Below are 15,676 nucleotides of genomic sequence, written 5' to 3' on the forward strand. Positions count from 1 at the left end.
TTAGACATTATATAACTGTATTCTGTAGCTTGATGCATTGTTTATTCATTACCTACTTAGGAATTGCTTTATGTGACACCCTTCCTGAGTAAACACAGGTCAAAGCTGAGTATTAGAAAATCCCAGGTAAGTAAAAGTTTTTTGGAACAATGAAATATGGTATTTGCATTAAAGGGAGTTCAGTCAGACATTTGTGTAAAAAGCCCCTGTGCAGACATGAAGGATTTCTGTCTCTTCACTCACTTCACGGGTGACGATGCTCCTATAGAGAGACTGGCACCAACATGTGGGGAAAGGCTAATCTGAAATTATCTTCAATTTAGTCAGAAATTGTGGTTTAGTCTACACAGGCCTTTTCAGAAAGTCACTTAGACATAAGCCTTGTTTGTACTGATCTTACCTGCCATTACTGAAGCAAAAGGCTGCTGAGGATCAAAGGGACATTTCAGTCTGCCAGACTCCAAGCTGTGAATGTCTAGTTTAAATATGAGTTCCTGTGGTAAGAAACACAATGACGTTTTCAAATGTATCTCGGTCAGCAAGAACAGAGAAGATAAGAATTGGTTCCCATTCATTAACTCCATAGAAATGTACTGAGCACACAGCACACACTTCGTGCTGGGGCTTAACTCTTTCGGCGCCGTTGCATCCTGCAAGACTCTATGCCAAGTTTTGTCTCTTGTTTCCAAAGAGATTCAGTAAGTGTTAAGGTTGAAGGAACACTTACTCAAAATTCATTTTACCTGCACAACTGTCAGTAAAAATACAACACAGAATACCAGTGTTTTCAAAGATAATTAGTTTTCCTCCTGGGTGCATTGCATATGTGTGTGTCTGCTTTCTTATGTGTATGCACATATTCATGAGGGTGTTGCACACTGTGTGCTCATGAATGTAGAGGCCAGACATTATTTTAGGTGTCTTCCTTTAGTTGCATTCCACCTCAGTTTTTGAGGCAGGGTTTCCCACTGAATGTGGAGCTCAGCGATTTGGCTGGAGCCGCTGGCCAGCAAGCTCAGCTATCACACTCTCCACTTGGTCAGTGCCGGATTACAGATGCGGGCAGCATTTGTGCCGTATGCACCTTGTAGGGACCTGAGCTTAGATCTTCATGCTTTCACAACAAAAACTTACTGGCCGAGCCAGGTTTAATAATTTACTTAGGCTAATAAAATCAGAAGTTATCTCACTATTTAAACCTCTCTCTCTCTCTCTCTCTCTCTCTCTCTCTCTCTCTCTCTCTGTGTGTGTGTGTGTGTGTGTGTGTGTGTGTGCATGTGTGTGAGAAACATAGAGAAACGTGTGGAGGTCAGAGGATAATCTCAGAGGCCAGTCCTCATCTCTCACCTTGTCTTAGACAGAGCATGGACCATGAGCTTTGGAAGATACTCTTGTCTCCATTTCGAATCTCACATGAAGAAGCACTGAGATTACAGAACTTCTATGGCTGGCTACATGTGGGTCCTGGAGACCTGAACACCATTCTTCATACTTGTATAGTGATAATGTTTACCCAGTTAGTCATTTCCCAGTCTCCAAATTAATGTTTAAGAAATAAATTTGCTCCCTGGCATGGTGTACACCTCTGAGACTGGTACCTGGGAAGTGGAGGCAGGAAAATCAGGAGGTCTGGGCCACCTCTTGATATACAGAGAATTTTATAATACTCTGTCTCAGAAAAAAGATCAAACTACTTTGTCTCAAAACAAATAAAAAATAAACAAACAACCCCCTCAAGAATTTGCTTTGTAATATTTGCATTTCAGGATGATAATAACTGTTAATTTAACTAAACATTTTTATGATACCAAATTATCTAAGACTGGTGACATTTAAAAATGCTTAATGACATACAAGTGTTCTCTAATCAACAGTGAATTTTCAGAGATGTTAACACATGTGGGGGAAAAATCCTGCTGTAGTATTTTCGCTATTGCGAAAACACTACTCAAGGAAGACACATAGTTATTTTGGCGGAAGCTTTTATTTTTATAATAGTGGCCACAGACAGAATGACATTGGCAGACTCGTGATATTCAGAAGAAAATCATCGTATGTAGAACGTTCCAAGAAAAATACGCATGCATAATGAACACAACCCCATGCTCCCTAGTGTCCCGTAACAATGACAGCACCACCTTCCAGTGGCTAGGGAGATGACTCAGCCTGTGTAGTCAGAAGAGAAACCCAAACTGCAAGCATTGTCGGCAGCATATCATTTTACAGCAGGTCACTCTTACATCAAGAAAGAAACACACACTGCTATTTTAGTGAAAACAAGCAATGAAGTGAAAGGGACAGAAGACACAGAATTAACAGAAGGTTAATTCCTGAATTATGTTGTCATTTTTTGGAGAGCTCTGTCTATTCTTTTGAACAAGGCTAATAGAAACTATTGTCTCACCCAAAAGTAGTTGCAGCAATTTAAATGACACTGGCTAGCAATTGCTATTTGATAAACTACAACAGGCATGTTTTAATACAAATAATGACACGTAAAAGTTGAAAGGGTATTAATGAAGATGGGGCACTTGCTCATATCATCTACTGAATACGCACCCCAAATCAGCAGTGGAACTACACTAATAAACCCAGTTTTGCATATGGAAATATCAGGCCAGAAGGGCTATGTACTTTATTGCTGTGGCTAGTAACTAATACAGTCTCATGGATTTAAAAATTTCCTGGATTCATAGTCAAAATGTGATCATGAGATATGACCAGACCAGAATTGAACTATCATGGTTGCTTTACTTTCAAGCAGTTGAGTCAAGGCCAATTAGACAGTCGGTTAGAGGAGTCTGGTTAGTTAGGCTGGATAGAAAGTCAGTTAGAGGAGTCTGGTTAGTTAGGCTGGTTAGACGAGTTGGTTAGAGAAGAAAATCTGTCTGGCCACAGTTGTAGGTTTGACCTGGGCATGCATCTGCTAAATTAGCATGAAGAAACTTTTTTTGTAAGTCCAGACTTTGCTCTCAAGCACAAAGACTGAAAATGCATACAGTTACACACAGGAAATACATGCATAAGCATGAGAATAGTGCCTACAAAGAAACAGTATAGAATACACGACCAAAGCTCAACTGGTCATGATGGCTTTGGACAGACACTGTCTTGGTTCGGCTCATTGCTGTCCTGTTTATGCTAGACCAAGAAAAATCATTTTTACTAACTTGTATATTCGGGATTACAACGGCTCTAATCTCATGTTGCTGAAATTCCAAAGTGTAAAAAAATGCATGCAGTACACATGACAATCTATGACACTTGAAAAAATTTATTTTGGTTGAAATTCTGAAATCTGCATGCTTCTCATTTATTAGAAATGCTCATCAATAGTTGGAATAAATTAATCTTAACTAAATACATCTTTTATTTCCATCCCATTAGTTTAGTCCAGAAAATTTAATGACTTTAGTGTGAGTGAATGTTTGCATAAAACCAAGAAAACTACTGATATTCATTTAGAGTCCACTGTTAACACATATATCAGCCAGTACATATCTCAAGAACATTTTTTATAATTATTTATAATATATAATTACACTATAAGATCATATGTGTAAAATGTATTTTCACAGCATTGTAATTTGTAAACATATGTGTAAATATGTATACAAATACCATTAGAAGGAAAACTGAAAGTACATGTGTAGTTCATAAAAACAATTGCTTTTAATAGTTTATATTGCAAATTTTACTTCTCTCATTAAAACAGGTTTGATATAAAACACTTAGTATAATTTATAAAATGTTTAGAAACATGAAGTCTTATATAACTCATGTTATATTTACTTAGACATGTACAATTTATGCTATAGACATTGTAGTAAATTATATTTTCTATTGTTTCATGTTGTCAGGGTTTCTATCCTTCCCAGTTCCCATAATCATTAAGTCCTAAAGAAATCACACAGAGGTCTACATTATTTGTAACCTGACTGGCCCATTAGCTCAGGCCTCTTATTAACTCTTATAACTTATATAGCCCATTATTCTTGCCTATGTTAGCCACATGGCTCAGTCCCCTTTTCAGCAAGGCAGTCACATCTTTCTGCTTCTGTGGTTGGGTCAGGACTGCAGAGGAATGGGCTTCCTTCTTCCCAGAATTCTCCTGTCCTCATTGACCCGCCACTACTTCCTGTCTGGTTGTCCCACCTACACTTCCTGCCTGGCTACTGGTCAATCAGCGTTTATTTAAAATATAATTAACAGAACACAGACCACCATCCACATCAATTTCATTACCTCCTTGTTGAGTCCAAGATCAATATATCCACATAGTGGATGAAATGCTCCAGTGCCACACACATAAACGTGAGTCTTATTGTAGGGTTGAAGTACTCGGATGAAATTCGCACATTCTGTCTATTGGGTATAAAAAAGAAAAGCATTAGTAAATGGCTAATGGACAATCTTTCATTTTCCTTGTTTGAAGAATGTGTCAATTATCTAAAATAGGAAAATATAGAAAGATTTATGAAAATGGTAGGACTATTTGACTTGAAAAATGGTAGGTAATACAGAAATTGTGGCTAACGGAGTGATATTGAAAAATTTTAAATTTATACTTTTGCAACTAACTAAAGTGTTGAGACATAGAGCTCTATAGCTGTGTCCAGTGAAACCCAGAGAGTGGATATAAACAGACTGGGTATGACACAAACTATCAAAGAGCACAAAATCTCTCCTATTTTGCTGCAAACACAAAACCTGGTCCCTACATATCTTACTATCTACCATACCAACTGTCCAAAATCCAGCAAACAAAACAGTGGACATACCACATCTGTGTTCCTACCATAGGAACACAGATTTTAAAACTGGAACACAGATTTTAAAACTGGAAAGTCTTTTAAATCAGGTTACTTCATGTTTGTTCTTTCCTCATGAACATTTTTATTCTAGCAGAATTTTGAAGACTCACATTTATGTTTTGCACATGCTTATATCTAAACATTTCTTTCCATTTTTACTACCTTTATTTTCTATAATTGATTTACTAGTAAATATTGATTCTCTGGTTTTTCTTAGAATATTCAGTTTATTAAAGAACATATTAAGTTTACGTACTATAAGTGAACCTTCAGCTCTGGAAATTTTTGTGAGCAATTTATTTTTTCTTTACCCTGAGAGAGAAAATCTCACCGTGTAGCCGAGGCCAGTGAGGAATTGAATAAGGCTCCCCTTAAGTTCAGGGTAGCCCCCAGGCTTAGACTGCCAAGGACTGGGATTTGAAGTGAAAATCCTATCCCTAAATGGAAACAATTGCTGAGCCATGAATGCATGCTTCAGGACCCTGCAGATCCACAGAACTTTCACAACCACTCTAGACATTTATCCTGTATACATGGCAGGCAAATGTTCAGTTAAAGAGTAGGAAGCTGAGGAAAAGTCTAGTTTCTCCTTTCCTAACTGGCAAGGGACTCCTCACCAATGCAGCAAGGTCACTCGTGGACAGTGGGAGATCCTGACTGACTACAGAAGTTCCCAGAAGCCATAGCTCATACCTCACAACTGATAGAGTGCCCGGTTTTAAAATAGGATTCATGCAAGATTACAGACAGCCTCGACCTTTCCCAACTACTATCCTTTATCCCAGGAAGGAAACTCTGTCCTGTTTTAGGCAAATAATTTCCATAAGAAGAGGCTGCAAGCAGAGACATGTGGACCCTGAAGACTGTAACATTTCTCCATTATTAAGCTCATCACCATGGTTTAGGATCACCACCAGCTTTTACTCTTGGAAGACTCCTCAGTTTCCCTGTGAGAGAGGCTGCCTTTTGTTTCGTGTGCTGATAAACAGTCCCCACCTGTTGAAGGTCAGACTTCCATGTAGTTCTGTCCCTACTCTGCCATAGAAATCCACAACTGCCTATAACCCCAGCTCCAGGTGGTCTGACACCCTCTTCTGGCTGCCATAGGCAACTACACGCACATAGTGAACATACAGAAAAGCAAGCACACATGGGTACACATAAAATAAAAACAATTAAATCTTATTTACAAAACCAAAAAGAGGGAAGTGGTGGTTTGTACCTGGCATGCCTGTACGAGGATGCCTAATTCAGAATGATGGATTCAGAAAGAGAAAAATACTAACGGTTTAGAAAAATGGAGGCAAAGAAATAGGAAAAAAAGCCAATGCAAAAATGTAAAATCATTTGCGATCACCACATAAAATTTAAGCATGGCATCCAGTTAGGAAGGAAGGTTTATACATCCCCAGCTTTTACTTAGCTTCAGTGTGTCCATCATGCTATTGGTCTTTGGTTCTGCACCAGCAAGGGTACAGAGGCCTGAAATGAAAGCTCCATGGCTAGAATAAGACAGTCGGGCTCACTGCCAGTCATTGAACCACCCTATCAAATGCTTCATTTTACCACATGGTCATTGGATTTAGATGTCAGTTTTGAAGGATCTTAAAGAGATACTTGCATAATTAAGACAGCTCCCTTCCAGGTATAAACTATAAAATCTGGATGGTATGGGTCTATGTGAGGCAGCACTGTTTAAAATGGCAAGTAGGGGTCAACATGCAGTTTAAGATGTGTACGTGGTATTTTAATGATTACAGAACAACAACCACAAATCCAGAAATATATCTAGATTGTGCCCCACATTGCCTTTTCTGGGAGTGGTTTTAGGATTAACACTCTGGCTAAATTGAGATTAATTCAACAAAGCATGTTTGAGTTTGGAATTATCTGCTAGAGGTCAGAAAATGCCAACCTTGAAGTGTTGTGATTATGTGTGTGTGTGAGTGGGGGGATGTTGGAAGAGGGCTGTTCCCTAAGGACATTATTAGTTGCCAAAGGGAAGGAAGGCTGTGATTAGATTATAAAAAAGATAAGATCTATGATTTTGCATTTTGCCCAGAGCAGACATTTAAGGCAAACAACTTTTATGGAATGTACTTTACAATGGCCTTTTAATTCATGTCTTCATGTTTTTAAATCTCGGAATTTATGTGCTGCTTTCTTTTTATGCGTAAAGTTTCAAAGCTTTGTTTAAGTGGCATGATTAATAATTAACTTGCTTTAATTCTCTCAGTGACTTGCTAGGCTATTGATGGTGGCATGATTCTCTGGGGCATGAAAAAAGATAACTTTGAGAAGCAGTTTTTTAAACTTTCCCTGAACCGGCTAGTTTGTCAGTCACTGCTCACAATGGCAGTTGTTGCATTTTGAATGATATAGTTTATTGGATTTCTCCTGTTTTCTTTATTCCTCTCATCTAATTTCCCTTTCACTCAAACCATCCTTCCCCAACTAGAAAGTGTGTGTGATGGGGAATCAACAAGAAATAATCACTAAATTATTTATTATTATTATTATTATATTAATATCATATTATGCTTATTGATTCTATCCATTCAAGTGTAATGTATGCATGTGTGAGTGTTAATATGAACTGCATTCCTATGGCCGCTGTCCATGTGCGTTCGTCAGAGGACAGATCATTGGTTGTGTTCTCTATTCTCATCATATGGGTTTGGGGAATTGAATTTAAGTCCTCACTCTCACTTGATAAAAAGCACTTTTACCTATTGGGCCAATTCACCAGTGCAATGAGAATTTCCTAATTATCTCAAGTAATACTGCAACTTTTAACATGTTGCACCTTATATGCATCCATATAAGAGTTAGGTAAATGTAAAATTAAATTAAAATTCACAGAATAGCCTGGTGATAAAAATTTAAAATTTTTTTTTCTATTCAGTTACTAAACAGAAATAACAAACCAGAGGTACTTAGAATCTTGATGCCAAAATTGAATGTAGTGCAGCTCAATGTGTAATTTTAACAACTAAAATATATTAAACAGAGACATCTGTATGAGCTATTGGAAGATACTCATGGTTGAGAAATCCTTGATGTGTTTAGCTTTATTTTGGCAGTGCCTGGAATTGAACCCAAAGTTAGGAGAAACTTGAGCATGGTACATAAATTTTATATCACGGAGTATTTCCCCAGTTACTTAAGGTTTGGTTTTATCTTTGGATTTTACACCATATTGTGACAATAAATTCTTTTACTTTTGTTTTCCTTAAGTGGTTTGTTATTGTGCTTTTTTTAATTTTCATTTTGAGACTGAACTTTATGTATGTCAAGCAGACTTTAAACTTGCCATATGAATTGTGGAGTGTCCTCAGACTCCCAAGTGTGGAGATTAAAAACATGGTTAACCACACCTGCTAGTAATCGCCTACATTCTTGTGATCATTCCCCAGACAAATATTTAAAATGAAACCTTGTATGCAAAGAAGTTCTTACGCTTCAAAGTAATTAAAAGTATTTAAGCAAATTCCTACTAAATAAACAAAATTCAAATATATATTTTTGTTTATAAACAAAATCTATCAATGTAAATATCTATTAAGAAAATAATCTGTTATAGTAACAGGACAAAGGAAAACATTTTTAAAGGGAAAAATTACAGATATACCTATGTCAATATTTAAAATCTAGACCTCAAGATAACTGATTTTGTGGTGGTTTGGGGAAGGACAGCCTCCCATAGACTCACGTGTTAGAGTGTTTGGCCCATAGGAAGTGGCACTATTAGGAGGTGTGGCCTTGTTGGAGTAGGTGTGGCTTTATTGAAGGAAGTATATCACTGTGAGGGCAGGCTCAGAGAACTCAATATGTTCATGTCACACCCAGGGATACAAAGTGTTCTTCTATTGCCTGAATATGAAGAAGTGGTCGTCTCAACCACCATGTTTTCCTGCATGCTATCATGTTTTTCACCATGATGATAATGCAGTAAGCCTCCGAAACTGTAAGTAACCCCAATTAAATGTTTTCCTTTATAAGAGTTGCTATGGTCATGGTGTCTCTTCATAGCAATAAAGCCCTAAGACAAGTGAATATTTTTTATGAGTAAATCTCAGTGTAAAAATAAGCTTTGCAACACATTTAATCATATAAGCATTCGCCAATAATATTAACACACACATATATATATATATATCTGTGTTTTTTTTTTAACTCTGTTAATAACCAGTAAAAGTAACGAAACATCTTTAAACCAAGGACTGCGGCTTAGAGTATATCATCAGCTTCTTGGAGGTCAGTTTCACTACATGAACACAAAAAGTTTTAAGTCCTTAACTGGTAAAAGGTGATGATCTTCTCAATACTGATACGTGAGAATTCTAACATGTAGGATCATTTGTAACAGGAAATATTGGGAATGGCCAATGTTGTAATAATAGGACATTCATAAAATGATGTGGCAAGGATTGCATAGCTACTTTGGAAACTATTGATATGGAAAAGGCTATGGTACTCTGGAGGTAACAAAAACCTGTTAGAAGAAACTATGTATGCAGTGATTACATCCTGACAATTTGAAAATAAGATGCAAGAATGCACACATTTCAATGTCACCTGATACCCCAGCTAGTGACTCCAGGCGAGAAGCATATTATTAAAGTGACCCTTCATTTGCTCACACATAACAGATTAAACTTTTACAACAAATACATTTAGTTTTATGCTTTCTTAGAAAGTAGAAGAATATAGAATTGTAGAATTTCATCTCAGGAAGCAATTTTTTTTATGTCTGTATGTAATGTTTCACTGTCAAATCTGGTACCTCTGTAGCTAAACAAACAGATATCCCAGGCCAACCTCATCTTTGCTTCCTTTTGCCTATATCAAGCAGTTTAATTCAAGCTTTATAAACAAAACTAACTCATTTCCTTTATGTCTTTCTTTTCGCACCCTTCTTCAAAACAATATCAGCCATTCCCTTCCATCCTTCCCTTCCTTGGGTTAAACTGAATGACTGTTTTAGGGAGTATAATAGTTCCCACCCCACCTCCCTGCTCCCACCATCTCAATTAGTTAAATTTTGTTATAGTGAATAATTCACTACTTTGTAGTTATATAGTACCTTTTGTAAATGAAAAGTCTTTCCAAACACTTGTTAATCCCAAACATATTCTTTGGAAGTGGGTAAAAATTACTAGAAAGGAGGGAAAGAGAAGGTCATGTAGAGGCAAGAAATCAATGAAACCAAAGACCTGCCTGTTTTCTGTTGATCAGAATCAATACAATACTGTTTGAAATGAAGGTCAATGTTATGGTAATATTAAAAAGAGACATGACTTGGAAAAAAAGCTTGTTGTCCTATCGTGTAGATTTTATAGTGTTAGAGCACAGAGGATGTGCCCAGACTTCTGGCTTCAGTTTCTGGTTTCACCACTGAACAAGTGTGTAGTGTTAAATGAGCCATTTGCTCTTGCCGGGTCTAATCTTCTCATCAGAAAATGAGGATGAAATGAAATTATAACTATAGGCATGGGAAGTAGTTCTTCAAATAAGGTAACTAGTATAAAACTGACAGTCATTATCAATAACTCTAAAAGAGAACGCAGGTTTAAAAGGATGCACTGAAAACAAGGAGCATTTTGATGCAGCATCAAATTTTGTAGCCTTGTGTGAAAAAGGGAAAGGCTCTGTACACCTCTAATCCACGGTTGGCAGTGAACATGCGTAAAAGTTAAAAGCGCTTACCACCTCACAATTGTGGGCTCAAGGACAGAACATCCAGAGAAGTTAATCCCCCCTTGTCTTAACTGAACAAGGAAGTTACTGTGTAACTTAGTGAACAGACTGCTGGGAAAACACTCTCACAATGCAATTCAGTTCCACCTCCTGACATTCATGGTTTATCCTTCCTCTAACTCACGGCAAAACTGACATTAACTTAGCTCTCTTTCCTTACTTCTTGATCAAGTACTAAACATAGATGATGCACAAAACATAAAATTATGCTCAGGGTGTCTGCCATACCACTACGACTTATTTGACAACTAATTTTGAAAACTGTTGTTACAAAATTATTTTATGCCCACAAGTTCAATGAGAAATTGATTTCTTTCATCATTCATGGGCATCATCTCAATGTGGAGATGTTGAGCGCCCTTCATGGCACAGGAGGAAGAAAAATATAGCCAGAAGTCCCATCCCCTGTTCACTATAATAATCTGTACAGAGAATGTCAGTTTAGTAATAGAAGTAGCAGAAAATGTTATTATTCAATAAAAGAGAATATAAAAATTTACTGCACCGTTTGTGTCCAATTTGAGGAGGTCACTTTAAAGTTTCATACTTACATTTGGATCTTTTCCAGCTAATTTACATAATTCCACCCTTTCTTTAGCAGCAGGCCAATAAATCTGAAAGAACATTTAAAGGTAGATTAGAATAGGCACATTAAAAACATCTAATTCTGATTTGAAAAGAGACTAAGTAATACTGAAGAATAAACGTCAACCGCACCTTGGAGTCCAGGCATAATTATTTTCCAAAACCCCTCTGAAAATCTTTCTAAATGAAAACTGCAATTTTCCTGGTCTTATTATAACTTATTATCAAAGGCATATATGCTCTTTTGCGATGTCAATACAACTTTGAGTTAATATTTATTAAATTCATCATGCTTTTCTGGGTTTCTCCAAGTGGTGGTGCACCGTAGAAATGTGTGGTGAGATGGTAGAAACAGTTCTCTGTCATTCACACAAGTTTCTACTCCAACACAAATATTAGAGTCAATTTGCTCACCACACTTAGCACGCATGGAGTACAGACATATCTGGAAAGAAGCCAAATATTTTAGAATTATATCTTATTTAAATATTACAATATCCCTAAAAATAGATATACTTCCCTTCTTCATTTTCATATCAGAAAACTTAATCACATAGCAATTAAATAAACCATAAAATCCACAAACATAAATCATGATAATCTGACCCAAATTTGATGCCACCAAATCTGAGAATCTTAATCAGTATGCAGCAAACATGGCTTTGGCAAATATTTTACACATTTATTTTTTATCTGTTTCTTTTTTTAAACAGCTTTGAAATTATGTAAGGGTGCAAAGCAGGGTTCGAATATTTATGGTAGCCCATCATGCTTATAGCAGATAACCCCTGCTAGCTGTGGGCAAGAAGAAACAGAGAATAGACACTTACGGGGTAGATGACCCAAGTTTCACTTGTATCCTAACTCTTTTATTGTGTTTCACACTGATGCAGAAAAACATTTTAATGATTGAAGGAAAGGCATACTCTATGGTATTGTGACGAAGGGCCTGGTTAAACCTGAAGAATGCAAAGCATTTAGACATCACCAGTGTTTTATGATATGATCTTCACAATACTATCTGGAGAATAGTATCTCTGAGCCATGGAAAACAGAAAATGCCACCCAAAACCTGTTCTTTTTTTTTTTTTTCTTGCTGATTTTTTTTATTAATTAATTAATTTAATTATTAAAGATTTCTGCCTCTTCCCCGCCACCACCTCCCATTCCCTCCGCCTCCCCCAATCAAGTCTTCCTTCCTCCTCAGCCCAAAGAGCAAGCAGGTTTCTCTGCCCTGTGGGAGGTCCAAGGACCACCCACCTCCGTCCAGGTCTATTAAGGTGAGCATCCAAACTACCTGGGCTCCCACAAAGCCATTACATGCAATAGGATCAAGAACCCATTGCCATTGTTCTTCAGTTCTCAGTAGTCCTCATTGTCCATTATGTTCAGCGAGACCGGTTTTGTCCCATGCTTTTTCAGTCCCCGGCCAGCTGGCCTTGGTGAGTGAAAGATCTATTTGGCAAGAACTTTAAGTCTTTGAAGAAAGAAATTGAAGAGGACACCAGAAAATGGAAGGACCTCCCTTGCTCTTGGATTGGGAGGATCAACATAGTAAAAATGGCAATTCTACCAAAAGCAATCTATAGATTCAACGCAATCCCCATCAAAATCCCATCAAAATTCTTCACAGATCTGGAGAAGACAATAATCAACTTTATATGGAAAAACAAAAAACCCAGGATAGCCAAAACAATCTTATACAATAAAGGATTGTCTGGAGGCATTACCATCCCTGACTTCAAACTCTATTACAGAGCTACAGTACTGAAAACGGCTTGGTACTGGCATAAAAACAGAGAAGTCGACCAATGGAATAGAATAGAAGACCCTGACTTTAGCCCACAAACCTATGAACACCTGATTTTCGATAAAGGAGCTAAAAGTATACAATGGAAAAAAGAGAGCATCTTCAACAAATTGTGCTGGTAAAACTGGAAGTCAATCTGTAGAAGAATGAAAATAGATCCATATATATCACCATGCACAAAACTCAAGTCCAAATGGATTAAAGACCTCAATATCAGTCCAAACACACTGAATCTGATAGAAGAGAAAGTGGGAAGTACTCTACAACACATGGGCACAGGAGAACACTTCCTACGTACAACCCCAGCAGCACAAACACTAAGGACATCATTGAATAAATGGGACCTCCTGAGACTGAGAAGCTTCTGTAAAGCAAAGGACACTGTCACTAAGACAGAAAGGCAACCCACTGACTGGGAGAAGATCTTCACCAACCCCGCAACTGACAAAGGTCTGATATCCAAAACCTGTTCTTAATGAACAAATACAGTGAAGTAATGAAATTTCAAGACAAAGAGACTCTGTTGTATTTAGAGAATATTTCTGTAATCTACAATCAGTGATGTATGCAGAACAATGGGTGAGCAAACAGTGCGCTTAGGCGATGAACCCACGTGGATGTGTGAGCCACAACAAGATTCAGAAATGCCATTTACTCAGAATTGTTTGAAGTTATGTCATTTCCCTCTCGTATAATTTTAGTCAACAGCCAGCAATCAAATATCAGGGAATGAAAGGCATGGAAATAAATACATAAGGAACTTAGTAACTCATCAGGTGAAAAATAGTTCCAAAGTATACAATCAAGTTCCTTTTATGATAAAGTAAAAACAAGTAAAATGAAATAGACTTGGTAAATAAAATATTCTTTTACTTGTCTTGTATTTATTAGAATCAATGTTGATATATTTGAATAATCTACCTAAAGTAGCATTTAGCAAAGAATCATCTGTAACTACTGAGCCTCCTGTTCCAGACTCCCTATAGCTGAGGTTTGGCTTTGTGCCACCACACCAGCTCCTTGTGAGTGGTAATTAGTAAATTCCTTAAGGAAAGGAAATATAATCCAGTCTATATAAACCTAATGAGACAAAAGTACTTACATATATATCCTAGGAGAGTACACTGACGACACATAATCACATAGAAACTTTGATATGAAATTTAATGAGTATACATACACACAAAGTAACACTCTAATATTCATATTTTTGTGGATGTGTCTTGTATGGTAGTGTATGCATATATCCCAGCTGATATAAAGTGAAGTCAGTAGGATAGACTACACAGGGAATTAGAGCTCAATCAAAACTAGAGATCAGAGAGAGAGAGAAAGAGATAATATATATTGATATAGTCTCAAATTTTAAGATTTTTTATCTAAATTCAAGAGAATCTTACATAAAATAAATAATTCAGTGAGTATATATCAAAACAGCCCATTTAATAGAATCATATTTAAGGATATAGTAGTATATTATCTATTAAAAATCAGTTCTCTCATAATTTGGTAATGTGAATGGCTTTGGCATACTGGCTATCACTATTCTTATTGCTCTCTAATTTTATTAGTAATAAAATATTATGTAATCTTCTTGTACTTGGTATCTTAGACACAATTTTAGTATAGTAAAAATTACATTAAGCAGGTAAAACAAAGCACACCTCCCTGTTTTACAAATTGGTGGCTCTCATAGAAAGTCGTTCACAGGTATTTCCTTTCACTTATCACAGATCCAAACAGAAAGCAATGAGGTCCTTTACATCATTCTGTGTCTTGCCCTGGGTTATTCACACCTGTATAACTGACTTCTTTCTCTTCAGGAAAGACAGTAAAACTCAGATATTTTCCGAATCTTTAGAGCAGACCAAGAATTTTGACTGCTTAATTATCTGTAGTGTAACCACTGACCAAACCACCACTGAACAATTGGCTTTAACTCCAGTGGTAATTCTTATACATTTTGAAGGTAGAACCTGGCAAACAGAAGCAAGTAAATTTACAGAGTCTTGACTTAAGAAAGATAAAATTTTAAAACAACTATAAACCAGTACCCATAATCTATAATGTACTGACTTAAACATCAAAAGTCACTATGACTATGTAACATTTAAAGTGTTTCATAATTAATCATTTTCAATGTATTTTTATGCTATTTAGAATGACTCAAATACTGATGTGTAAAATATTTATTTGGTTTCTATATTATATTTATATAATATAGATTGCTAACATGAAGAAAGACTATTCTTATTAAGCAAAAATTATCTTCTATGCCTCCTTATGTCCACTCATAACTCACAAAATTATGTTTAAGTACATTTTAAAAGAGATATCCTAATAGCTTCGCATATAAACTGGAAAATATGACCCATGCTTTAGTTGTATAAATATGATTTCTTAACAATAGCTTTAGTTTTAAATTTCTTGAGCATTCTTTTTGATTTTGAAAAAAATTGCCAAGGAACTTACAAATAAAATACTATAATTATTGCTTCATTCGTGAATTATGAAATTCATTTGTATTCAGTTGTATTTACAACTCATATAATTCATTTAGAGTTGTCATTTGCTAAGGTGAAAATGTCACATAGTTTATTTTGAAGTAGTTAATGTTAGGGAAATTACAAAAACATTCAAATAATGATAAGACCTTATAACAACATCCAAAGGAAATCCTAATTGTATCTGCTCCTTGTTTCATCTT

The 15,676-nt window shown here is 36.3% G+C and overlaps 1 protein-coding gene across 2 annotated transcripts in view; it reads right to left on the reverse strand.

The window, feature by feature from the left end:
• Positions 1 to 15,676, reverse strand: part of Sema3d (semaphorin 3D) — a 188,913-nt gene that overhangs the window by 68,862 nt on the left and 104,375 nt on the right. For both annotated transcript variants that reach the window (XM_057758682.1, XM_057758683.1), the window contains exons 4-6: positions 11,126 to 11,188; positions 4,246 to 4,365; positions 401 to 494 (exon numbers count right to left, since the gene is read on the reverse strand). In XM_057758682.1, the coding sequence (XP_057614665.1) occupies positions 401 to 494; positions 4,246 to 4,365; positions 11,126 to 11,188 (277 nt within the window). The remainder of the gene's footprint in view (positions 1 to 400; positions 495 to 4,245; positions 4,366 to 11,125; positions 11,189 to 15,676) is intronic.

The sequence above is a fragment of the Chionomys nivalis genome, chromosome 26, assembly GCF_950005125.1.
Source record: "Chionomys nivalis chromosome 26, mChiNiv1.1, whole genome shotgun sequence".
Lineage (NCBI taxonomy): Eukaryota > Metazoa > Chordata > Mammalia > Rodentia > Cricetidae > Chionomys > Chionomys nivalis.